This window comes from Calypte anna, chromosome 26 (genome assembly GCF_003957555.1).
Source record: "Calypte anna isolate BGI_N300 chromosome 26, bCalAnn1_v1.p, whole genome shotgun sequence".
In the NCBI taxonomy this organism is placed as follows: Eukaryota; Metazoa; Chordata; class Aves; order Apodiformes; family Trochilidae; genus Calypte; species Calypte anna.
The window spans coordinates 4,725,138-4,750,655 of NC_044271.1; the positions used below are offsets into that span (position 1 = coordinate 4,725,138).

At 54.1% G+C, this 25,518-nt stretch overlaps 2 protein-coding genes across 3 annotated transcripts; both read left to right on the plus strand.

Annotated features, from left to right (window-relative positions):
• Positions 1 to 1,858: 1,858 nt before the first annotated feature.
• On the plus strand, positions 1,859 to 17,632 carry PIK3C2B (phosphatidylinositol-4-phosphate 3-kinase catalytic subunit type 2 beta). 2 transcript variants are annotated; one of them, XM_030465440.1, is made up of 32 exons: positions 1,859 to 2,825; positions 3,967 to 4,067; positions 4,227 to 4,381; positions 4,532 to 4,652; positions 6,491 to 6,602; positions 6,680 to 6,759; positions 6,842 to 6,905; positions 7,130 to 7,276; positions 7,588 to 7,621; positions 7,940 to 8,135; positions 9,552 to 9,674; positions 10,508 to 10,675; positions 10,848 to 10,959; positions 11,037 to 11,179; positions 12,069 to 12,257; positions 12,680 to 12,773; positions 12,899 to 12,993; positions 13,084 to 13,264; positions 13,348 to 13,455; positions 13,545 to 13,637; positions 13,763 to 13,892; positions 14,166 to 14,302; positions 14,424 to 14,593; positions 14,757 to 14,913; positions 15,000 to 15,109; positions 15,215 to 15,416; positions 15,526 to 15,650; positions 15,729 to 15,846; positions 16,029 to 16,110; positions 16,200 to 16,306; positions 16,506 to 16,634; positions 16,707 to 17,632. In XM_030465440.1, exons 1-32 carry the CDS (start codon positions 1,932 to 1,934, stop codon positions 16,893 to 16,895), a joined length of 4,866 nt encoding a protein of 1,621 aa, XP_030321300.1. In that variant the 5' UTR covers positions 1,859 to 1,931; the 3' UTR covers positions 16,896 to 17,632. The 2 variants fall into 2 exon arrangements, with proteins under 2 accessions (XP_030321300.1, XP_030321301.1); XM_030465441.1 differs by having other exon boundaries at positions 13,545 to 13,625; positions 13,856 to 13,892.
• A 424-nt stretch (positions 17,633 to 18,056) lies between these two features.
• Positions 18,057 to 25,122, plus strand: PPP1R15B (protein phosphatase 1 regulatory subunit 15B). Its single transcript, XM_030465404.1, has 2 exons — positions 18,057 to 19,817; positions 22,175 to 25,122. The coding sequence occupies exons 1-2, from the start codon at positions 18,285 to 18,287 to the stop codon at positions 22,385 to 22,387; spliced, it is 1,746 nt and encodes a 581-aa protein (XP_030321264.1). The 5' UTR covers positions 18,057 to 18,284; the 3' UTR covers positions 22,388 to 25,122.
• Positions 25,123 to 25,518: the final 396 nt, after the last annotated feature.

Here is a 25,518-nt window from a genome sequence, read left to right on the forward strand (position 1 = left end):
GAAACCAAGGGGGCTCAAACCCTCCTGGCTGGCAGGGATGTGTTTGCAGCAGATGAAGTCTGTGCTGGGCTAATTAGGAGCCATCTGGTCCTGCATGGCCCTGGGGTCAGGAGGGCCTGGGGAGGGGGTGATGTGTCTGGGGGGAAGTTGCCACAATCAGCCAGGAAGGGACCAGCCTGGTGGAGGTGGTGATGCTCCAGAGGCTGCTGGGGGGTGGTATAGCCCAGGATGAAGATGATTGTCCCATGCCATGGGGTGGGATGTTGTGCCAGGGGGGCTTCTCCATCACTGGAGGGAGGCAGGGTGGGCTCCCCACTATCTGATCCTGGGGTCAGTGATGCTCCTAGCTGTTCTTTTCCAGCAGAAACATTTGGGATCCCCAGGAAAGCGGGGTGGGGGCATATCTTTTCTATATCCTTTCTCCCAAAATCAGGGCATCAAGCAGAGCCCTGTGTGGTGCAGTCCCATGTCCTTCCTGTGCTGAGGCTCCTGAGCCAGCCCTGGCCAGGGTCCCAAAACACTCAGCTGCCTCTCAGCTCCAGAAATTTGAGTGTTGGCCTCCTCTGGGGGCTCCAACCTCACTCTGCTCTGCTGTTTAACATCCACTTAGTTATTTATTTTGCTAGGAAGGGAAGAGGAGGTGAAACATCTTTCCCTGGGGAACGTGGTGCCGGTGCTGGCCCTCCCCAGGCTTTGGTCAGGGGCCAGGGAGCAGTATCCAGCTGGGCTGTTTCTCCTCTCTGCTGGCTCAGAAAGCTGTTTGGAGGGTGCAGAGCTGGGTGCTGCTGAGGGGTCTGGGGGGGGCTGAGGATCCTCTTCCTCTGCAGGCATCATCTTTTGTGCTTCAAAAAGCCCCAGTTCTGCTGGTGGAGGCTGGAGAGGGACTTTTCACAAGGGCATAGAGTGATAGGATGAGGGAGAAGGTTTTTAAGCTGAAAGAGGGGATATTTAGATGAGGTATTGGGAAGAAATTCTTTGAGGTGAGGGTGCTGATCCCCTGGTTGCCCAGGTTGCCCCCAAAAGCTGTGGCTGCCCCATCCCTGGCAGTGTTGAAGGCTGGATGGGGCTTGGAGCACCCTGGGCTGGTGGGAGGTGCCAGGGAAGCCACCACACCATGACACAGCCCATGCCAGGCAGGCTCCCCTCCCAGCAGGGTTTCAGGTTGAGTCAACCCCAGCTGCAGGCACAGCCCCACTGCCCTCCCCATGCTGCCTCTTATTTTATCCTCAGGGACATCCAGCCAGCTCCAGCAATAGCCCTGGCAGCTTCTGTGGGGCCAACCAGCCCTGCCTGGACACAGGCTCCTGGGCGAGTGGCAGCAAAATCTTGATTTAACCTTTTGCCCCTAAACATTTCCTTTTTTTCCATTGCGGAAAGGAAGGGCTGCATTGCTCATCAGCCAACCTTCATTATCATAGAACCATAGAATTTTCTGGTTTGGAAGGGACCTTTAAGATCACCCAGGTCCAACCCCCCTGCCATGGTCAGGGACACCTCCCACCAGATCAGGTTGCTCAGAGCCCTGTCCTTAAAAACTCCCAGGGATGGGGCTCCCACCACCTCTCTGGGTAACCTGTGCCAGGATCTCACCCCCCTCCTGGTGAAGAACTTCTTCCTAATATCCAATCTAAATCTCCCCCCTCTATTTTGAAACCATTCCCACTGTTCCTATTTTTCCCATTCCCCCTGTTTTAGGACCTGATGTCCTAAAAAGTCTTGATTTAACCCATTGCCCCTAAACATTTCCTTTTTTTTCCGTCATGGAGAGGAAGGGCTGTCCCACTCATTATCCAGCCCTGTTTATCAGCCAGCCCTGGTTATCACAGCCTGCCTGGCTGCTGACCATGCCTTTCCCCTCCACCCAGGTGCCTGGTGGTGCAGCATGCCTTTCTCCTGACCCCACAGCCCCCCAAGTCCTGGTCCCTGGAGAGATGTCCTCCAGGCGTGGCAATGGGGAGCAGTGGCAATCCCTGGGGATCAGCCGGAAGGAGCTGGCCTTGGCTGAGGCCCTGCAGATGGAATATGATGCTCTATCCCGCCTGCGGCAGGACAAGGAGGAGAACAGGGCCAAGCAGAGGGGGGACAGACCCCTCATCTCCTGGGATGACCCCACTGACAGGAACGGCTGTGCCAGCATCAAAGCCACGCGGGGTCTCTCGGGCTCTGACCCCTCACTCAGCTGCAACCACGTCCCGGTGGCACCTGAGGGTCCCCCCACACCTGGACCCCCACACACACCCAGCCCTCTGCCCCTGGACCCCCAGCCCTGGCTGAAGGGTCCCCTGGCTGAGGACTACCTGTACATCTTTGATGGGTCAGGAGGGGACTTCCTCGGGGAGCCTCTCAATGGCACTTCACCCCACGGTGGTGGGAGAAGCTCCCCCAAAAAGATCTCACCACCCCCATTGCCCCCACGGCACCTCCTCTGGAGCTCCCCCGAAGGGACCCAGCGCTCAGGGAAAGGGTCCCCCCCATCCTCCAAGGGACCCCAGCCCAGGGACATCAACATGTTCTCAGTGGCCCATGGCAAGCTGCTCGGTCGCCGCATCTCCGAAGAGGATCCCTACGGCATCGCCGACTACGGGGGCATCAACGATGCCATCACCTGCCTCAACCTCAAGTCCACCTACGAGTCAGAAGTGCTGCGGGAAGCCTCCCGTGGCTGGAAGGAGGGCAGGAGCATCTTTGAGAAGGAATCGAGTGGCAAGCCAGTGGCACGGAGTAAGACCATGCCCCCCCAGGTTCCCCCCAGGACCTACGTCTCCCGTTTCAGCAACCGGAAGAACTTGGCACCCAACAAGAACCGCAGGATCTCCATCGACCCGGTAAGAGGCTTTCCTCTCCCTGCCCTGCTCTCAGGGACAGCGTCCCTGGGGGTTAAAGAAGACCCCCAAGAGGTGGCCAAAACCCTCTGGGGTGGGTGGGCAGAGGCTTGGAAGCTGAGCAGAAGGGCACATCCTGCCTGGGTGTCACTGCTGTCTCCAGAGGCCACACTGTAGGTGCTTGTGTCCCACAAGCTCACAAAATGTCACTAAATCCTCCAGAATGAGCTGTGAGCCTCCTCCCACCAGCCAGGTGGTAGCTTTCCTGTTGGCTCACAACATCCTTTTCAACCCCAGCTCCCTTCTTCCCTCCACTGGGCAAGGAGCAGGATGCCCCCTCTGCACAAAGAGGTGGCTGGGGGCTGCTGGCATTGCCACCCTCTCTCGTCCCCTGTCCCCAGCGGGGTGCCCATTACGTGGGCAAAACCCCATCTCTGGTGTGGTTCATCCCACCTCTAGCAAGAGGAGGAGATAAAGGGAGAAGTCACCTTAATCACAGGGTCCCCCCTCCCTGGGGTGAGGGATGCAGCTGGGGACCACTGGTGGATGCTGCATAAGTCACTCTGAGCTTTCTTGGTGCCAGAAGCTAATTAGAAAAGAGCATTAAAATTGGCTGCAGTGGCTGATGTGTTCTCTGCCTTTCTCTGCCTCCCGGGAGCTGTTGCCTGGGTTAATTGCTCTGACAGTGGGGCCATTGTTCACCACCAAAGAGTGATGGGAGCCCAGGGACCCTCATGCTCAGGGGGGGGGCTGGCAGGGTGATGCCACCTGCCCTGGCACTGCAGTGGGAGAGTGGTGTGCAGAACCAGGCACGGGCTCTGTTGTGGCACCAGGGTGGCCCAGGAACTGTTCTTGTCCATCCCATGGTGTCCTCAGGTCCATCTCTTCCCATTCTTTGTCTCCCTGCAGAATATTCCTGATGGAGCTTTTGGAAATAGGCAGTTTTTTGGGCAGGGGAGTGACAGCTGGGTCTCCCTGCTATGGGGAAGGTGTTGGTGCAGACATGGGTGATGTGTCCAGGGGGGACCAAAGTGCCCGGTGCTCTGATGGGGGGATCCAGCAAACCCCACCTGGGGTGGGCAGCAGCTGAACCCCCCCCCAAGAATGCTGCAGACAGCTGATGGGCTCGTGCTCTGCCCTGCAGGTTGCCCCCCGGCCACACTCCATCGCCAATGGCTACGAGCTCTTCGAAGTCTCTGAGGAGCGAGATGAGGAGGTGGCTGCTTTCTGCCACATGCTGGATGTGTGAGTACCCAGCTGCGCCCCAGCCCTTCCCAGGGGCTCTCAGCACACCTCAGGCCTGCAGCATCCCACTGCAAAATACCCCCAAATCTGGCAGATTTTGGGAGGCTGGGGAAAAGCCCAAAGCAAGGCAGCATCTCTGACCTGTCCCTGCCTCCCCAGGCTGCGGTCTGGCTACAGCACCAAGGACTATTCCCTCACTGGCTTGGTGTGGAGCTCTGTCAACCTCAGTCCTGAGCAGCTGGGCCATGGCATCAGCCTGAAGGTGACCGTGGTGTGTGACAACCTGCGGGAGCCCCTCACCTTTACCTGTGACTGTAAGTGCCCCCCCACAGCCCCCTGCCCCTCACAGCAATTGGGGTGGGGAGCCCTGGGGCAATGTGAAGCAGGGACAGACCCCAGGGGATGAGGTGGGAGGAGGATTTTGGCATCTTCAGGGCTCATGGCACTGCTCCTCCTCCTCTCAGGCTCCTCCACCGTGGACCTGCTCATCTATCAGGCACTGTGCTACACCCATGACGAGCTGCATGCTGTTGATGTCGAGGATTTTCTGCTCAAAATCTGTGGGTTGGAGGAGTTCCTGCAGAAGTGAGTGGTGTTGGTGTATAAGACAGGATGGGGACACAAACCAGGCATCACCCCACGGATTGTGTCCTCACCCCCTGGAGAGATGGGTCAGGTGTGCACAGCAGGAGCCTCTCTGCTCCTTTTCCTGCCTCCTGGAACCACGAGTGATGCTCGTGCCAACAGCAGCATGTTGGGAGCATCTTTCCCAGTATCCATCATGCTGACCCCCATGTGCCTGAAAACTAGGGAGCTGCCAAAATGCTCTTTGGAGGAGTATTAATAACAGCCATGTCGCAGAGCCCAGATGCAGAGCCTGGGTTCTGAACACCGCCCGTGGTTCAAATTGCAGGAGAAGGTGGAAAAGGGGGCATGGGAGCATCGGGGCCACCATGGGCTCCCTTGGCTGGGTGATGGGGGGTGAGACCAGTGCAGATCCCTCCCTGCCTTCCTGCCTTTCCTGGAGAAAGGTTGCTTTTCCAGGGGGGGATTTGGGGATCAGAAGCTCGGGAGAGCAGAGGTGGCTGCAGCAGCCAGACATGCACAGGCACACGCCGTCCTTCCCGGCGACTGGGTGCAGCCAGCCAGCTCCCACTGCTTGGAAAGCTGCCCTGGGGCTGGCCCTGCTGCTGGAGATCCGTGGGAGCTGTGCCATGGCCTCCAGGAGCTGCTGCTTTAGGCCCTAAAGGGATGGCTGGGAATGGCTGGGTCCAGGAGAGCCGGCACAGCACCTGTGTGGAGGCTGAGCAGAGCCCAACCTATGCTCCTGGCTCCCTGGCATCTTGTTCTCTCTGTGCAGCCCAGGGCATGCATGTGCATGTGTGTCTGTGTGTCTGCATGTGTGTCTGTGTGTCTGCATGTGTGTCTTTATGTGTGTGCACACGTTTGCACACAGCAGGGTTCACTCACCATGGGTGCAGCAGCATACCTGCCCTCCCACTGCCCAGCAGCCCAGGGCATGCGTGTGCATGTGTGTGCATGTCTTCGTGTGTGTCTGCATGTGTGTATGTATACATGTGTGTGTGCGTGTATGTGTGGGTCCACGTGTTTGCACACAGCAGGGTTCACTCACCATGGGTGCAGCAGCATCCCCGTGCATCTCACCCACAGAGCAAATCCCTGCCCTGGGTGGCTTGGGGCTGCACCCAGCTTTAGGATGGATCCAGCCAGCTTGGAGAACGTTCCTAAAGGGGTTGAACCTCCTGCTTTTTTGGCAGGGAATAGCATCCTGAGCACGGAGCAGCACAGCCTGTTCCTGGCGAGCGTTTCCTGGGAGCCAGCATGGGCAGCACTGCCCTATCTCCTGGGGCCCTCAATGGACCTTTAAGAAAGCCCTGGGGACATAAAGCCCTTTTGTCACTGATCTTTTCTTTCCTCACCTTCCCCCCAGCCGAAGAGATGCTGGAAGTGCCAAAACCCTCTTGTGTAGAGCCCACACCAGGGGTCTCATTCCAGGGGGGGCTGCCCATGACAGGACCAGGCTGGTGATCCCAGCTCCAGGACTCACCCTGGTCCCGCTGTCAAGTGGAGCATCCTTCAGCTCCTCGGGTCCACTCTCTGCTTCCCACACATTGTAGGGCAGATCCTGGCACAGTGAGCTCCTCCACTCCCAGTTCCATCATGCCAGCTGGGCTGGGCATGGTTTTTTTGGAGGGTACAGGGGAAGGAGGGAAAACAATAGCTTATTCTTTGGGTTTCCTTGTGCAAACCTCCCCGGGCCACAAACATCCGTCTGCAGGGGAGGTGACTGTGGCTGACACCTTGCCTGGCTGTGAGGCGTTGGGATGGGAGCATCCCAGGTTGGGTTTGGGGGTGTTGCGTGGGTTGGAGAGGGGCTGAGGGTGCTGTGCCTGTCCCTACAGCAAGCATGCCCTGGGCAGCCACGAGTACATCCAGCACTGCAGGAAATTTGACATAGACATTCGGCTGCAGCTGATGAGAAGGAAGGGGGTACGCAGTGACCTGGCTCGCACGGTGGGTACCCGTGTCGGGGGGGCAGTGGTTTTTTGGGAGGGACACCCATGTCACCTCATCTACCTCTCTACCTGCAGGCAAACGATGATCAGAGCCCCTCCACTCTCAACCACTACATTCACCTGCAGGAGAGACCCATCAAGCAGACCATCAGCAGGTATAGGGGGGATGTGGTGGGATTGTTCCCCCCTCCTGGATGTCCACCTGGCCAGGGCTGAGCTCTGCTTTCTGTCCCTCAGGCAGGCCCTGAGTCTCCTTTTTGACACCTTCCACAATGAGGTGGATGCTTTCCTGGCAGCCGAGGTGAGCCCCAGGGATGGGGGAGGCATTTGGGGGGGTGCTTTGCCTCATCTGTCATGGACTTTTTCCCCTTTTCATTATGGGGCTCGAGAAGGCATCAGAGAAGGCTGTGAAAGTAGGGGAAACTGAGGCACAAGCTGGTGCAACTCCCCATGCATGGTGTGTGGGAGCTGGGGGACAGCCTCAGCTACCCAGGGGTCCCACAGCAACCCCCTTCTGCCTTGCAGGGAGATGTCCTGCTGAAGGCAGAGAGGGTTATCCAGTCAGTTATGGCCATCTGTAATGCCCTGGCTGCTGTGGAGTCCCAGGAGATCACAGCAGCCCTCAACCAGATGCCCCCCTGCCCCTCCCGCATGCAGCCCAAAATCCAGAAGGTGAGTGCTGCTGGGGAGAGAGGGATGAGTTCCTGGGAGGTGTGTGTGGGGGGAGATGCAGGACCTGGAAGGGGGTGCAGAAGGGGAAAGGACATTTTCACAGCTGATTTCATTCTCTCCACACTACATGGAAAATTCCTCAATAGTTGGGAGCCAAGGAGCCCGGGCTGGTTGTGTGAAGCAGCTGGCTTGGCAAGTTGCTCCCCACACGGGGCTGATTCTGATGCTGCTCTTGTGGTTTTTTTTGGTTTTTTTTTTTTTTTTTTTTTTTTTTTTTTTTTTTTTTTTTTTTTTTTTTTTTTCCTCAACAGGATCCAAATGTTCTGGCCAAGAGGGAAAATCGAGGTATTTCTGTTCTCCTCCCCTTCTGGGCTCAAGTTCTTGGTGCTTTTAATCCTCAAACCCCTCCTCCTTAATTATTAAGGCCAAAAATGTGTTTGAAACTTTTCTGGTTAAGAAAAGAGGGGGTTTTGAGGCCATGGCTGTTGTTCCATCCCATGAACTCAGCTAAATAGGAAGCCTGAAATTCTCCCTTTCATCCTCTTTGTCCCAGAGGAGACCTTCCCCGGGGTCTTTCCAGCATCCCCACCCTAGAGGGATGCTATAGGGGTGCTGTGGGGCTGGCAACCTCCCTGTCTCACCCTTCTCCCACCTCCTCTCCAGAGAGGATTGTGGAGAGCCTGACAGCTGCCATCCTCAACCTGGTGGAGCTCTACTGCAGCACCTTCAATGCTGACTTCCAGCCATCCGTGCCCGGGAGCAGGGAGCAGGGGGTGGTGCAGGAGGCTCGCCTGCTCTCCTGCCCCCTCTCCTTCACCATCTATGCCACCCACCGCATCCCCATCACCTGGGCTGCCAGGTAAGGGCAGCTGCCTGGACCTTGCTCAGCCTCTGCCTGTCCAGTCTGGGGTGTTGAACACACCAGGTGTCTGAGGAATGTGTCCCTGCCTCAGATGTTCAGCAGCTGTGGAGGGAATAAGAGCTAACCCAGCCCAAGCCCCCTACAGAGCAGGACTGATATGCTCTGGGGGGACCCCCCCCCCCACTGCAGTGCTGGGTCCAGCTCTGGGGTCTCCACCAGCAGAAGGACACGGAGGTGTTGGAGGAAGTCCAGAGGAGGTCATAGAGATGGTCAGAGCAGCTCTGCTCTGGAGCCAGGCTGAGAGAGTTGGGGGTGTTCAGACTGGAGAAGAGAAGGCTCCAGGGAGACCTTAGAGCACCTTCCAGTGCCTGAAGGGGCTCCAGGAAAGCTGGGGAGGAACTTGGGACAAGGGACTGGAGGGATGGGATGAGGGCAAAGGGTTTTCAGCTGCAAGAGGGGAGATTGAGATGGGGTATTCGGAAGAAATTCTTTGTTGTGAGGGTGCTGAGCCCCTGGCCCAGGTTTCCCAGAGAAGCTGTGGCTGCCCCATCCCTGGCAGTGTTGAAAGTTGGATGGGGCTTGGAGCACTCTGGGCTGTGGGAGGTGTCCCTGACCATGGCAGGGGGCTGGGACTTGGTGATATTTAAATTCCCTCCAACCCAAATAATTCCATGATTAATATGAGGGTGCTGGTGCTCGATGGGTGGTGAGGGATGCTCAGAGCTGAGGGATCCCATCCCAACCTCAGGAATCCCTGGGGCTGCAGCATCCCTCCCGGGCTCTTCACCACCCCGGGGATGTGACAGATGGCCCCGGTGCAGCGGGACCGGACTGCCCTCACCCCACATCCTCAACCTGCTCCTTTGTTAGGTGCTTCGGTGTCCGTACCCTCTTTCGGCCCCTCACGGGGGGACCGTGGGGGTCCGGGCAGGCGGCAGAAACCCACGGCAGGGATGGAGGGGGTGGGGGGGCGGGGGTGTGAGCAAGGCAGCGGCGCCAGCAGCAGCCGCCCCGCCGGGGACCTCTCGCCTTTGTCCTGTCCTTAATGTATTCCCCTTGGTGACTGGCTCCGAACAATGCGGGTAGCCTGGGAAATGCCGTCATCTCCTGACCTCCGGCGCCCCGCCGCCCTCCCCGGATTGTCGCTCGGCACCTGCCACATGGCAGGGTCCCCACCCTCCTCCCCTTTCCCGGGAGCCCCCCCCCGTGTGATGGTATGCACGGTGGCATATGGTGATGGGGGCTCTGAGCCCCCTCCCCAACCCCGGGGAAGGCACAGAGGGGCAGCGCTCACCCTCCCATTCCGCTGCCGTGGGGTTTGCTCTGGGGCAGGGTGGGTCCCTTTCCCTCGGGGTGTCAGCTCCCCAGGCAAAGCCCAGTCCCGGGCTCACGGTCCCTCTCCTCCCCTTGCAGCTATGAAGATTTCTACCTCTCCTGCTCCCTCAGCCACGGTGGGAAGGAGCTGTGCAGCCCCCTCCTCACCAAGAAAGCCCACGTCTACAAATACCTCTTCCACCTCATCATCTGGGACCAGCAGTAAGGCAGCACCCCGGCCCATGGGGTGGGCAGGGCGTCCCCATGCCATCCCCTGCCTCCTCCTCCTCCCCTGCTCCAGCAGCTCCTCTCCATGCCTCTCCCTGATTTTTGGGTGTTAGAAGCTCTTGTGTCATCCCTGAGAATAGCACCAGTGCCAGCCCTGCCCTCCCCCTGACCTGAGTGCTGTTTGTATCCGTGAAAGGGGATCTGCTCCCAAAATAACCCTGGGTGCTGCTCCAAGCCTTCAACACGCCTGGCATTCACAGGGAGGTGGGGATGGGAGCAGGATAATTTTAGAAGGTGCCCGTGCCCCCCAAGGACAGGCGCCGGGTGGCCCCGGTGGGGAGCAGAGCCGTGCAAGTCCCCTCTGTGGAACAATCCCCACCCATGCCCACCACGGGTGGGGATGTAGCTGCCACCTTGGGCTCCTCGGGAGCGTCGGAGAGGAGTGTCAGCCCTGGGGTCCCACGCAGACCCCCCTGGCCACTGGATGAGGTCAGTGTGTGGTGGGGGATCCCCGTGGTGACCCCTATGCCCTGTGGTCTCCTTCTTGGGACACAGAGCAGCAGGGAGAGGATGGGGTACAGGAGCAGCTGGCTGTCCCCAAACACGGCTGCCACCCATGGGGTGTCTGTCCTGTGCTGGGGGGCATGTGGCACCCCCAGTGCCAGTGGCAAAGGTGTTTGTTGGGCTGGGCTGTCCCAGGGCATGCTTGGCATCCTGAGGTGGGGGGCTGGCTAGTGTCATGGGGGGCTGGCTGGTGTCACAGGGGGCTGGCAGTGTCACAGGGGGCTGGCAGTGTCACGGCTGAACTGCTGGCTGCTCTCTTGCAGGATCTGCTTCCCCATCCAGGTGAACCGTCTGCCACGGGAGACCCTGCTCAGTGTCACCCTCTTTGCTGTGCCCATCCCACCTCCAGGGAGCTCCTCTGACACCAACAAGCAGCGGCGGGTCCCCGAGGCCCTGGGCTGGGTGACCACCCCTCTCTTCAACTTCAGGCAGTATGTGTGGCATCCTGCTGTGATGGGCAGGGCGAGGGACTGTGCCAGCATTCCCAGAGGGGAACAGGAGGGTCTCTAGAACCTCAGGGACAGCATTACTGCAGTGGTGCCACCTTCCTGCCCCCTTGGAGCAGCCCCCAGAGCCATATTTTCACCTCTCCATCTCTTCCAGGGTCCTGACCTGTGGACGAAAACTCCTGGGCTTGTGGCCAGCCACCCAGGACAACTCCAGAGCCAGGTCGAGTGCCCCCAACTTCAACCAACCTGACAGTGTCATCCTGCAGGTGTGTCCTGGTGGTGGGGGTCCTGGGGACGGACTCACAAGCAAGTGGCCCCTGCTTACCTTCTGCTCTTGCCCCAGATCGACTTCCCCACCTCTGCCTTTGAGGTGAAGTTCACCAGCCCACCAGCAGCTGAGTTCAGCCCCAGGTACGAGTTCAGCAGCCTCGGGGAGGAGGATCAGCGCAAGCTGCGGGAGGTGATGCAGAAGAAGTCACTCTACTGGTAAGCAGCCTGGAGGGGGAGTGGCATTACCTGAGAAAAAGGGTATTTAGATTAGAGATTAGGAAGAAATTCTTCACTGAGAGGGTGATGGGACCCTGGTTGCGCAAGTGACCCCAGAAGCTGTGGCTGCCCCATCCCTGGCAGTGTTGAAAGCCCCAGGTTGGATGGGGCTTGGAGCAACCTGGGCTGGTGGGAGGTGTCCCTGACCATGGCAGGGGTGGCACTGGGTGGGCTTTAAAGTCTCTTCACACCCAAACCAAGCTGGGATTCTATGAGCCCCCCCAGCTCTGCCCTGGCAGGGGCACCTGGGGTTCTGATCCTGCCTCTGGCAGCTGGGGATGAGGCTGGAGCCCAGTGTTTGCCAAGTTGCCTGCCCCCAGCTGCATGTCATCTGTCTTCCCCTGCAGAGGGCCTGTCCAGCCCTGTCCCCTCATCCATCGTGGCACAGCTGAGCCAGACAGAGTCACAGAATCAATCACAGAATCACAGAATGATTAGGTTGGAAGAGACCTCCAAGATCACCCAGTCCAACCTCTGACTAACACCACAGTCAACTCCAAAACCATGTCCTTAAGGACCAGGTCCAAATGGCTTTTAAATGTGTCCAGGAATGGTGACTCCACCACTGTCCTGGGCCATTCCAATGCCTGACAACCTTCTCAGTGAAAAAATATTTCCTAACATCTAGGTTGGGTCCTCCAGGTCTGGCTCTAAGTGGGAGGATCAGGTGTCAGCAGCTGCACTGGGATCCACTGCACGGGGCAGTGCTGACATTCCTTGGAAAATTCCCAGGGTGCATGGGGACTCGAGTCCTGGAGGGACAGGGTGCAGCTTAGGGATGCATCACCCATCCATGTCATCCTGAGCATGACCCTTGTCCCCCCCCCAGGCTGATGGACACTGACCACAAGAGGCTGTGGGAGAAGCGCTACTACTGCCACGGGTCCCCTGGCACCCTGCCCATGCTGCTGGCCAGTGCACCCAGCTGGGAGTGGGCTTGTCTGCCTGACATCTATGCCCTGCTCAGCCAGTGGGCACACATGAACCACCAGGATGCCCTGGGGCTGCTGCATGCCACGTAAGCCACCATCAGGCTAAGGGTGCCATGGAGTTTGCACACTCAGAGGGTTTGCTGGGGTGGATGTTTGTGGGGATTGCATGTCCATAGGGACTGCATCTCCATAGGGATTGTATGTCCATGGGGAATGCATGTTCATTGGGGAATGCATGTTCATTGGGGTTGCATGTCCATGGAATTGCATGTTCATGGGGTTTGCACACTCATGGAGGTGCACACTTACCGGGATGCATGTTCCCAAGGGTGCCCATCCATGAGGATGCATGTTCACAGGGATGCACACTCATAAGGGTCCGTTCTTGGGTGCCACTGCCCTCCCTGCACAGGCAGGGGGAAGGCAGAGGTAGGAATTTTGGGCAGGGTGGGAATTTTGGGCAGGGATATTGAGGATGCCATCCCCATGATACCTGTCCCTGCTGCAGGTTCCCTGACCAAGAGGTGAGGAGGACAGCTGTGCAGTGGATTGACTCCATCTCAGACACTGAGCTGCTGGACTACCTGCCCCAGCTGGTCCAGGTGTGTGCTGGCACCAGGATGTGGCATGGGGCTCTTGATGGGACCAGGATGTGACATGGAGTGCACGCTGGTGCCTTTTTTGGCTTCACTGGTCCCACTGTTGTCCAAACCCATCCCTTCTCCAGGCTCTGAAGTACGAGTGCTACCTGGACAGTCCACTGGTGCGTTTCCTCATGAAGAGAGCCATCTGTGACCTGAAGATCACCCACTACTTCTTCTGGTGGGTTTGAGGGGGCCGAGAGGAGCGGGATGGAGGGACCTTAGAACTTGTGTGACCCCCACACACACCCCATACCGCCTCTCTGAGCAGGTTGCTGAAGGATGGCCTCAAGGATTCCCAGTTCAGCATCCGCTACCAGTACCTGCTGGCAGCTCTGCTCTGCTGCTGTGGGAAGGGGCTACGGGAGGAGTTTGACCGGCAGTGCCTGCTGGTCACCACGCTGGCCAAGCTAGCCCAGCAAGTGCGGGATGCTGCCCCCTCCGCACGCCAGGTGGGTGCTGGGGTGGTGATGGGAGGTGGCAGGGAGGTTCCAGGCTGTGTCTCAGCTTTTCCATCTCTGTGCCCACCCTGCAGGGCATCCTCCGGGAGGGGTTGGAGGAGGTGAAGCAGTTCTTCAAGGCTCACGGGTCGTGCCGGCTGCCGCTCAGCCCCAGCCTGCTGGTCAAGGGGATTGTTCCACGGGTGAGTGCTGGAGCTGGAGGGGACTTCAGGGGGTTCCTCTGCACACCCCCAGCTCACCCTGGTGGTCTGCACCTTCCTTCCCACGGCAGGACTGCTCTTATTTCAACTCCAATGCCGTCCCCCTGAAGCTCTCCTTCCAGAACGTCGATCCCCTCGGGGAAAACATCCGTGTCATCTTCAAGGTGAGTCCTTTGGAGATGCCCAAACCCCTGGAATGGCTTTCCCAGCTCACCTGGGGTTGGCTCAGCTTTGCCCCAGTTGTTCCACCTTGGCTCTGATGGCTCTCTCCTCTCCCACGGGATCACAGTGTGGTGATGACCTGCGGCAGGACATGCTGACCCTTCAGATGATCCGGATCATGAACAAGATCTGGATTCAGGAAGGGCTGGACATGCGCATGGTCATCTTCCGTTGCTTCTCCACAGGACGTGGACGAGGTAACCCAGTGCCAGGGTGTCCCCTGAGGGCATCAGACCCCAGGTTGGGGTAGTCTTGGGCAAGCAATGGGCTAAGAGATCCTAGAGCTCTGCCAGAAAGGAACTGCTGTGGGTAGCTGTCATCCACCTTCAGGTCCAATCCCACCAACTGTAGGAACCTGGCTTTGCAGGCTTTCACTCAATGGTGATGGCTGGGGAGCAGCTGGGTTGCTAAGGGTCTCAGTGCCCCCCAGGTGGGATGGATGGGTCTCACCGTGATGTCTTGGCTGCCAGGCATGGTGGAGATGATCCCCAACGCCGAGACCCTACGCAAAATCCAGGTGGAGCATGGTGTGACGGGCTCCTTCAAAGACAGGCCACTGGCAGACTGGCTGCAGAAACACAACCCTGAGGAAGATGAGTATGAGAAGGTGAGGAGGAGCCTGGCAGGGTTCCTCATGTTCCCTTATCCAGGGATGAGCCTCTTTGCTTCCCAACGTGTCCAGCCTTTCTCCATGCATGGTGACTCCATCCTTCTCTCCCTCCTTTTAGGCTGTGGAGAACTTCATCTACTCCTGTGCTGGATGCTGTGTAGCCACTTACGTGCTGGGGATCTGTGACCGGCACAATGACAACATCATGCTCAAGACCACAGGCCACATGTTTCACATTGACTTTGGGAGGTTCCTGGGCCATGCACAGATGTTCGGCAACATCAAGAGGTGAGAAATGCTTCCAGGATCTCCTTCCTCATTACCTGGGCTCATCCCTGCATAATAAAAATTGTCTTTAGCAATCAGGATTCCCTTTTATTTCATGGGGTGAAATCTCACGCCCTGGTCCTGATGGTGGTGGTCACTCTCTGTCCCTGTCTCCCTGCTGCAGGGACAGGGCACCGTTTGTCTTCACTTCGGATATGGCGTATGTCATCAACGGGGGGGACAAACCCTCCAGCCGCTTCCATGACTTTGTTGACCTCTGCTGCCAGGCTTACAACCTGATCCGCAAGCACACCCACCTCTTCCTCAACCTTCTGGGGCTGGTGAGAGCCGGGGGGTCATGCACCCTATCCTGCCGGGCAGGGCAGAGGGGTCCCTCCTGCCTTCACCCCCTGGCCTTGCCTCCTAGATGCTGTCCTGTGGCATTCCTGAGCTTTCTGACCTGGAGGACCTCAAGTACGTCTATGATGCCCTGAGGCCACAGGATTCTGATGCTGATGCCACCACCTACTTCACCAGGTAGAGGACATAGAGGGATGAGGGAGCCCATGGAAGGGGACAAGGGCAGCGGCTCGGCATGCTGACAGGCTCCTCCGTGCTGAGCAAGTGGTGGCCTCGTTGCAGGTTGATCGAGTCCAGCTTGGGCAGCGTGGCCACCAAGCTCAACTTCTTCATCCACAACCTGGCACAGATGAAGTTCACGGGCTCTGATGCCCGCCCAACCCTCTCCTTTGCCCCCCGCACCCACACCATCAAGATGTCCGGCCGGATCCGTGATGTCTTCCTCTGCCGCCACGAGAGGGTCTTCAACCCCAGCAAGGGCTATGTGAGTGGGAAAAGTTGGGGACAACTGAAGGGTGGTTCTGTCTTGGTGCTCCTTCCTGGCCTCATATGGATTTGGGGCACCCCTGCATCACACTCCCATCTCCCTGCAGACCTACGTGGTGAAGGTGCAGCGGGAGAGCCCAGGCGACGTGACCTTCATCCAGCGCACCTTTGAGGAGTTTCAGGAGCTGCACAACAAGCTGCGCCTCCTCTTTCCCTCCTCATTGCTGCCCAGGTACCCCCCGCAGACCCCTGTCAGATCCCTGGGGTTCCCTGTCACCCCCCAGGCTCTGCTGAGTGTCCCTCCCTGCAGCTTCCCCAGCAGGTTTGTCATCGGGCGGTCGCGGGGAGAAGCAGTGGCCGAGCGGAGGAAGGAGGAGTTGAATGGCTACATCTGGCACCTCATCCACGCAGCCCCTGAGGTGGCAGAGGTGTGGAGCTGGTGGGGGAGGTTCCAGGGAGGTGAAGGTGGGGGAGACTGCTGCCTCCCGAGGGGGGGGGGATGACGCTGGGGATGCCAGTGAGGTGGGAAACTGGGGATCAACGCGAGGGGCAGTGGTCCTGGGTGTTGGGGGACGTGGTCACCACCTGATATCATCTCCTCTTCCCACAGTGTGACCTCATCTACACCTTCTTCCACCCCCTGCCACGGGATGAGAAGGCAGCAGGCACCAACCCAGCGCCAAAGGCAGCAGGTGAGCTGGTGGCAGTACCCGCTGTCACTGTGCAGGTGATGGCAGGAGGGGTCCTGTCCCATCCACACCGCTCCTCTCCATCTCTCCAGATGGCACGTGGGCTCGTCCCCTGGGGAAGGTCGGCGGGGAGGTGAAGCTTTCCATCTCCTACAAAAACAACAAGCTCTTCATCATGGTGATGCACATCCGAGGGCTGGTAGGTGCATGGTGCTGGCAGGGTCGGGGTTTGGCCATGGGGTGCCTCTCTGGCAGTGCTGAAGGCCATGTTGGATGGGGCCTTGAGCAACTTGGGCTGGTGGGAAATGTCCCTGCCCATGGAGGGGACGTTGGAACTGAATGATCCTTAAGATGCCTTCCAACCCAAAGCATTCCATGATTCGTGCTCTGCCCCACAGCCCCCACTGCAGGATGGCAATGACCCTGACCCCTACGTCAAGACCTACCTGCTGCCCGACCCCCAAAAAACCACCAAAAGAAAAACCAAAGTGGCACGAAAAACCTGCAACCCCACCTACAACGAGATGGTATGTGGGCTGGGGTGGGGGGAGGTCCGTGGGAGGCTGTGACTGAGGGTTCTGCCCCGTTCTGCTCCACAGTTGGTCTACGATGGGATCCCCAGGGGGGACTTGCAGCAGAGGGAGCTGCGTCTGAGTGTGCTGAGCGAGGAAGGCTTCTGGGAGAACATCCTCCTCGGGGAGGTCAGCATCCACCTGCGGGACCTTGACCTGGCCCAGGAGAAGATGGGATGGTTTGCCTTGGGATCCCGTGGCCATGGCACCCTCTGAGGTCCCACTGCTAGAGTTGGGGACTTCACTGGGGACTCCTGGCACTGCCACCACGGCTCTGCCCACCCCGGGATGTGCCCGTAGGGACCGGGCGCCCATGGGTGCTGCAGCAGGCATCGTCTTTTTTAAGTTTACCTTGTGTCAAGGGAGCAACGCAGGGAGGGAGGGGCAGGGGGGACCGGTGGGGTACTTTGGGAGGGTATTTTTTTCCTTTTGGGATATCTGTACTTTTATTTTATTTGGTTTTTTTTTTTTTAAATAATGAGTAGTGTGCAGCCGGGCACCGGGCGCAGAGAGAAAAGGGGAGAATTGGTGAAGATTTGTTTTGGGCTGGGGGTGTGTGTTTACCTACAGAGCTCTGGGTACATCTCCAGCCAGGAGCTGCCTGCCTGGATCTGGGCGATTCCCATCCCAGGGAATTTTCCTGATCCCTCTCCTTCTCTGCCATCCACCCCTGGAGACGGGGACGCCTGCGCCGGGGTGCAGGTTTGGTGCCTGTGGTGCTTTTGTTTACAGCGAAGAGCTCCGTAAACAGACAAAATGTTTCTCAGGATCGAGAATAATGAACTTAACCTTTATATTAAAAGTTTTAAATATTGTATCTAGCGGGAGGCGGAGGATGAAGACAAATGGAGAGGGGGAGCAGCCAGGCCCTGCCCAACACTGGGGCTGCTGAAGCTGCCATGGGGACCCCCATGCCTGGAACACGGTGGTTTGAGAATAAAAGGAGATGAAACAATTTTTGTGATTCCGTGAAATGCAGGGGATGCTGTGTGGGCTCTGCCAGCCCCAAAAACCCAAACCCTGGGGATACACAGGGACGCGGCTCCTCACTGAGCTTCCTCCATCAGCGAAAAGCAGCCACAATGGGTGATTAACACTAACAGGGGTGGGTGGGCTGCCGCAAGGACCACCTCGGGGTTGGGCTCCGCCCCCCCCGAGCCCGGTCCGGTCCGGTCCGATCGTCCGCAGTGCCGCCCGCCGCCACCAGGGGCGCTGCCGCGCAGTTCCCGCTCCCCTCCGGCTGATGCAATCCTCACCGCGCCGCTGGGGCGGAGCCTCCGCCCCAGGCCCCACCTCCCCTCCTCGCCGCTGTCCAATGGGAGGCGTTCTCTCTATGTGACGCAAGGGGGGCGGAGCGGCGCCTGCGCTTTAGCCCCGCCCCGCCCCTCGGGGCTGGCGGCTGACGCGGGAGGGTGGAGGCGCCGCGTTCGCCCCCGCGCCGCCATTTTGTATCAGCGCCCGTAGCAGGATGGAGTCGAGCAACCGGGAGAGGAGACCGCCCACTGCACGCTGCCACCGCTGCCCCGCCGCCCCTCCACGGAGCGCCGCTCCGCAGGCTCGACCGCAACACTGGGAGCGCTGAACAGCCTTCTTGGACCTCCGCTCATGGAGCCGAGCGCACGGGAACGCGTCGGTCCCGGGGCCCGGCTGGGCTTCACCGCGGCCTGGCCTAAGGTGACCGGGCCCAGCGCTGCCTCAGGCGGCGCCTCGCCTCAGGCGAGCCCGCCCTTCTCCTGGCTGCGGCTGATGTCGCAGCTCCTTTCCCCGCTGCCCGCCTTGCTGCAGCGGCTGCTGCCCGGCCCCGCGGTGAGCAGTGCTCTCTGCCCCGCCGCTCCTCAGCCGCCCACCAGAGCCCCTCAGCAGCCGCTGCTGCTGTCCAAGCCGGACTCCTCGACGGACTGGACCGAAGAGACTCTGCTGTGGACGGAGGAAACGCTGGAGAAGGGGGGAGAGGGTGAGCGGGAGCCTCCGGCAAGGCTCTGGGGAACCGCGGTGTCCCTCCCGGTGCCACACTTGTACGTGTTGGGTTCATCCCAGGGCCCGGCTTGCTGCTCCGGTAAGAGCCATCTGCCTCAGCCCCTGCGAACCGAGGTCTCGGCCAAGGCCTGGCGAGGCTGCCCGGCCCGGGGCGGGTTGCCGGAGGTTGAGTTTCTCCGCAGCAAGCGTTTGGCTTTCCTCCAGCGCTGGCATTTGGCGAGCGGTACCTTGGCCGTGCCAGACCCCGACCATGGGTATCACAGCCTGGAGGAGGAGCAGCAGAACAAGGGAGTTTGTCAAGCAGAGGTAGGGCACCAACGGGAGCAGCGGTGTGATGCCGGGGAGTTAAAGGGAGGTGAAGAGCCGGGAAGACAACCTGGAGGTGATTCCTTAGAGCAGGAGGTGATAAAGGGTTCAGCTGAAAAGAAGGCACTTGAAGGGGAAGCTTTGATTGAAGAGGATGCGGATGATGACTCCGAAATAGAGCAAAACCTTCCAGTTTCATCCAGACCAGCCTGTGCGAATAAATTAATAGACTATATTATAGGGGGAGTTTCCAGTGAGGAAGAGAGTGGTGATGACGAGGAGGACTGGGATGAGGATGGTGATGATGATGATGATGGGTTTGGCAGCGAAGGGCTCCCCTCAGATTCAGACGCTGGGAGCCAGGACGGGGAAAGGCTTCATCTCTGGAATTCCTTCTACAGTTTAGATCCATACAACCCTCAGAACTTCACAGCCACCATTCAGACATCTTCCAGCAATCCAGGGAAGGATATATCGGATGTGGAGGAGGAAGAGGGGGAAGATTCTTCATGGGCAGAGGAATCTTCAGGCTCTCCTAACCCTAGTTCTGAAGAGGAGGAGGATGAGTTGGACTGTAGCAGCGTGGATGAGGCAGAAAACTTGAAACTTTGGAACTCCTTCTGTACCTCAGATGATCCCTATAATCCTTTAAATTTCAAGGCAGCCTTTCATACAGCAGAGAAAAAAGGGACACCTGGCTTAAAAGGAGCAGAGAGGCTAAGTTTGGTGGTTTCTGAGTGTAGTCACTTGACTGTCTGTCGGGTGCAGTTGGAAAAACATAACTGTGGGGTCACTGACTTTGCTCCGCAGGGCAGTCTTGCTGGTGAAAAATGTAGAACTCCGAAGAGGAAAAAGGTACAGACTTCATTTCTGGGGTTTGTTTTGAGGGTGTTAGGAAAACAAACAACCAACCCCACATTATGTGCTGTGGTATGTGCATGGGTGAGGTCACTTCTGCCAGGATTCCAGCCATGGCTATTGGCAAATTATGACCCCATGAGGTTATGGTCTAATTATTAGATTGAAATGAGTGTGCCTCATCCTTGTCATGTGATGGTAAATGTTGTAATTCAGTAATGCAGGGCAGATAATTTCTTCCCATTTATTTTCTAGACTTGGAAGTTAAATATTCCTTTCAAGACAGGGGTTTCATTTTCTGTTTGGGGCGGAACAGTTCTCATCATCAGAGAAACAGAACTATAATGTTAAAATTTCCTCTGGAAAGTACCCATTATGTGTTTTAAATAATGCTGATGAAGTATTTTAGGACCTTTGCATGTGTGTAGTGTAGTCAAGACTTAAAGCATTGGAAATATTTTAGGGCTTGTGACAAGCCTGCTTGAGTTACAAATGTCTTGGAGTTGGAAGAACTCCCCTGTTGTGGGTTAACACATGTTACAGTAAGACAGAACTTTTATAATACATTTGCTAGAATTGCAGTAAATAGTAATAAATCTCATGAGTTTTATAGTGCTATGGATGTATAAGATGGCTTTTCAGGCATAATGTCAGTCTTGCCTGATGTTTTTGACATTTGAATGAGTTACGATAGCAAACCCAGGTATAACAAGTCATCAAAACAGAAAAGTTGTATAATGCTTGCTTTAGCATTCTTACTGTAAATTGTTTGCTCTATTAATTGTGGGCCTGACTAGGAGGTAAACTTCATACCTGATTTTGCTAGGGCAGGTGGCACATAATGATTCACCCAAGTTGAATTATTGTATTTTAATTTAAGTGGAAAATACTCAAACAGTTTTTCTAAGAAGCCCTTTGTAAGTGACAGCATCTGTCAGAACCACTGCAGGGGATCACTGGTGAGCCCTGGTGTAAGCTCATACTGCTGAGACCTAAAACCCTGTGCAGTGTCAGGGATGGAGACTTTTGTCATTTTTTGACTTGATTTGTTGTTCGACTCTGTCATCTTCTTGACATGGTGAAAGAGTGATGATCTGGATGCAATATTCAGTGTGACATTACAGAATCCAGTAATTGTGCCCAAGGGTGGCTTAGACTGATGTAAAAAGGATGTAAGGTAGGAACTCACGAAGGGATAGGCTGATGTAACAGCTCTGTGTGCTTGGAAGCAGATCCTTAATAAGGTTTGTCTGCAAAACAGGTTGCTGAGCAGTGACCAAGGTGTTCCCAGGAAATCTTCCAGTCATTTACCCTGCTCAAAGCTTTTCACTCTCTGGCATCTCCCAGGCAAACAGCAGCAATAAAACCTTTCTGTACCTCCCCAGGTTTTTTTTTTTTGTTTTTTTTTTTTTGCTTCACTGCAGCAAATTCAGTGGAGTCATCTGTAACACCAGTGTTAGGCTTGTCTGAAATAATTGATGGGTTAATGGGTGTTGACAGCTTAGTTTGTCCTCCATTTTTGTGCCTTTCGGATAGCTAAAAGAAAAGCAATACATCATTTAGTAGGAGCTTGAAGCAGTCTGGCTTTTGCTTATCATTCAGTAACAGAAAGGCTTAAATCCTTAATAAAGTAATAGTCTAAATATTGTCCAGTTTACATCTCAAGCCTATAAGCTTGTTTTTCTAAAATAGCTCAGTAGTTCTTAAAAATAGCAAAGAGTGGAAGTTTTAGATGTTTTCTGAAGTCACATGGCTTTAATCTCAATTTCTTTGCATGAACATAAGTACCCAGGAATTGGATACCAGCTCTGAATAGATGGGTTTGTTCCACTCATGTGTGGGGAGTGTTGCTTCTTTATATGGAGTAGTCTTAATTTCTTCTCTCATTGCTGAAGTGGAAACTGACTCATAGGGTGACTTTCTAGAGCAATTATTTTTCCTTTTTTTTTTTTTTTTTCTTACATAAGCTTCAGCAATCAGAGATGTTGGCCAGTAGCATATTTCCAACCTGCAGTGACTGTCCTGGCATGTGCCACTGAGTAACTTGCTGGAACTGTGTCTGGGTAAGGTCATAACCCAGGACTGATGTCAGCGAACTGTGAAATTCTGCAGTAGTTTGGGTTCTGCTTTTGTTAGAGGGAGAAGTCAGCATGAAACTGAGAACTGAAATGAAATCTACTGAGAGGTGAGACAGAGGAAATGCAGGAGCTGGTAACAAATCTGAGGCTTTTTGCACTGAAGCATTTAATAATTTTCTGCTTAAAAGAAAACCAACACACTTTGTGCAAATGAATGTTAAGCACCTTTTGCATGTGTTGAGCTAATGCTTTACTAAAAAGACTTTTCTTTTCCAGGTAACCTTTCTTGAAAAAGTTACTGAGTATTACATAAGTGGGGAGGAGGATCGTAAAGGACCCTGGGAAGAGCTTGCCCGAGATGGATGCAGATTCCAGAAACGTATCCAAGAAACAGAAGAAGCCATAGGATACTGCTTCACAACAGAACACAGGCAAAAAGTATTTAATAGACTTCAAGAAACCTACTACAAGAGAGATGATCTCTTCTAGCACCTTAAAAGATCTGATAGTTGTGTCACCCTCTTACTCATCAACATCTTCGGAACAAGACATGGCAGCTGCATGTGCTCTTTTGAAATGAGAAGTAGGATTTTAACACTTCCCAGTTTGGTATTCAGCCAACAAATATGCCCATGTGTGTCCCATTTTGATAGCCAGGCAAAACCTTTTGAGTGTCATCAAGGGTAAGGGATGGTATAATTGCATTCCCTTTAAGTAACACTTGAGAAACAGACTGCTTTAGGTTAAATCCATTCCAAAAATGCCTTGTCCTGCCATATGTGGAGAAGTGGTGAATATTGAGTTGGATTTTTGCACTTTGAAAAAGCAAAACCTATTTTGAAGGAAATATTTATGGAGCTCAGAACCTAGTTATTGCAGTTTTGATTTAAAGTTTCTAGAGGTTTGTGCTACTTTCTTGTGGTTCTTCATTTTCTCTAACTTGTACAAAAGTCTCAACTTCTTTTTGTTTTAGCTAATAACTTCAGTGTGCAATCATTCATTCCTTCCTTTTAGGATCCCAGCTTTGCATGTAATCTGATGTTTGGGTATTAATTTAATGCTTTGGTGTGTTAATATTTCAGTCTAAGCACACTGGGGGATTTAGGGGGGCTCTGGTGCACTGCCAACCCTTTGATCTGTCTTTATTTCAATTATACCTTTACCCAGTATTGTTCCAAAATGTGTTGGCTGCTTGTGCACCAACCTCCATTGCTCTCAAGGCAATGAAAGGCCTCACCCTGGTCAACAATTAAAGCTCAAAGATGCTTATCAAGGCTGTGGCTGATGGTTTGAGTTTAGGTAGCCATGGGAAGGGAACTAGGGCCTAGTTCTTTATTTAATCTTTGAGCAACTTCGCCATAATTGATTCTGCTTCTGAAAAGGGATTGATGTGGAAAATGCTTTGTATTTATTCTGTCCAATATGCTTGTTCTGGTACTTTTAAAGAGAATTATCTTTGACTTATCAAAATCTAAGCCTACACATTGCTGTGTTCTTTACCAAAAGCCAGTATTAATACCTCTGTGTGTCTGCACTTTCATTCCTCTAGTACCAAAATTAAAATTTCTCATCTGGGGGCTGCTGTTTGAGGTCCTTGCTGGAAGCAAAACGTTCCTTAATTATCTTCTTAACTTCAAATGTTTCATTGTTTTTTCAGTCAAGATAAAAAAGCAGCATTTGAACATGTGTTTGGACCCGAAGGATGTTTTGTGGATGTTACCCAAGCAGGTATGAGGTCAGGCAGGGGAATAAATACCAGACATCAAAGACTTCATACCTGTTTGCATGAAATTGCTGGAATAAGTGACTTCCTAATTGGTTCACTGAGCTGACTAGTATTGTTTCCCTTTATTAAGGGACAAACTTTAAAAGAAAAAAAAACCTCACAACACAACATTTCAGATTTGTCATCTACTAATTACTTTAGTTTTAATTTGAATAGAAGTCTGCAGGTACAGAAGAGTAGAGCTTTACTGAATTTTCTGCTTTATTGTGCCCTCTTTTGGCCAGTGCTTTTAGTTGTCTCAATTTGAGAGGTTTTGGGGTTATACTTTGTTACAGGAAGTCTTGGCATTTAAAAGACCCATTCCTCTGCTACAAATTACAAGTATTAAAACTGTGAAATTCAGAGGCTTAAATGTGAACCAGAGTAGAGATGTCCTATAAACCTAAAATAGAGCTGAAAGTCAAGCAGAAATTTACAGACTGGCTGTGCAGCAATGTTATTTTTCATCCCCATGGCATTAAAAAAGAAACTGGATTCTTTTTTCCTATAAAAAATAATTTTAGTTGTGAAGTAGTAATTCTAACCATTCGTCAGCTCCTGTTAAGTAACTTATAATTTTTAGAAATTTTTTTTTTTTAATGTGTCATATTTGATAAGGGGTGTTCTGCTTTTTAGTTTAAAAAGAAGTGTGCAGGATGATTAATGTAGAATTGCAACCAAAAATTTGTTGATTTGTGGCTGATCAGTAAAGATGCTGTTGATTGCTTGTGGTAAAATACACTCAAGTCATTTTTCCATGACTCTCCTTAGGTTCTTCAAGCTTGGAGAACTTGTTGGTGCTTCAGTTACTCTGGACAACTCACATGGCTTACTGGTGCTTGTAGGAAGCTTTAGGGTGGTGTGAATTAACACCTGCAAACACTGCTCCACTGTTTGCACATCTTGGAAAAGGCTGCAGCTGGAAATGACCAGAAGTGACAAATTGGGTGTAAACTGGATTACAAACTGCTACTTCCCAAGCACTTCTGGTGTTTGAGAAATTGCTTTTTTCCAGCCTGCAGTGTCTTAAGTTCCCTTTTAACACTGAATACCTGCTTGGGTAACCTTTTCCTTCCCTCACACCTCATGTTTTCCGAGTATCCAGTGTAAGGTGACAGGAAATGAACACTAAACTCATCACCATAAAAACCATCTTCAAGCTAACCTTGGTTGTCACAGTTTTCCCCATACTATACCTTAAAGTGATCATACGTGTAAGTGCTTTGAGTGTGGCAGTAAAAATAACACTTACTGAACTTTAAATCAAAACTGTAATTACCAGATTTTATTTTTGTATAATTTAGAGAAGTTAGAAAACCTATAACATGGGCTTTCTACAGATTTTAATTGATTTGTGTCAAGTTTGTTGGGTTTTTATATCTATAAAGTTATATTTCTGTACATAATTAAACTATTCAGAACTAATCTGTAAATTGTAATAAAGATATTTGCAAGATAATGCCAAATTGTCTTTATTTGACATCACTTACAGGAGATGTCACATAACTGGGAGAAAACACAATTGGTGCATGTACTTTATGGGAATATTAAGTATTTATTCCCTTTGTGGTTTCAGAGAGGGTTAAGGTGATTCAGAAGAAGGCACTCTCCCTTGTGAATTTCCTTCTGAGCCAGTAATTCTGATCATAGAAGCTTCTTGTAGTGATTAAGCCTTTAAATTAAAACACAAAGTGCAATTAGTTGTATTCAAATCAGGTGTTGGCTCGGCGGGAGCTGGGATGTTTATGTTCTGTTGTTCTAATTGCTGCCTGGAGTGGTTTGCAGGCACAGATCAGCTTTTGCTGGAATTCCCAGGGAATGAAGCTGCCCTGGATGAGTGAGGGTCTGGCTGAAG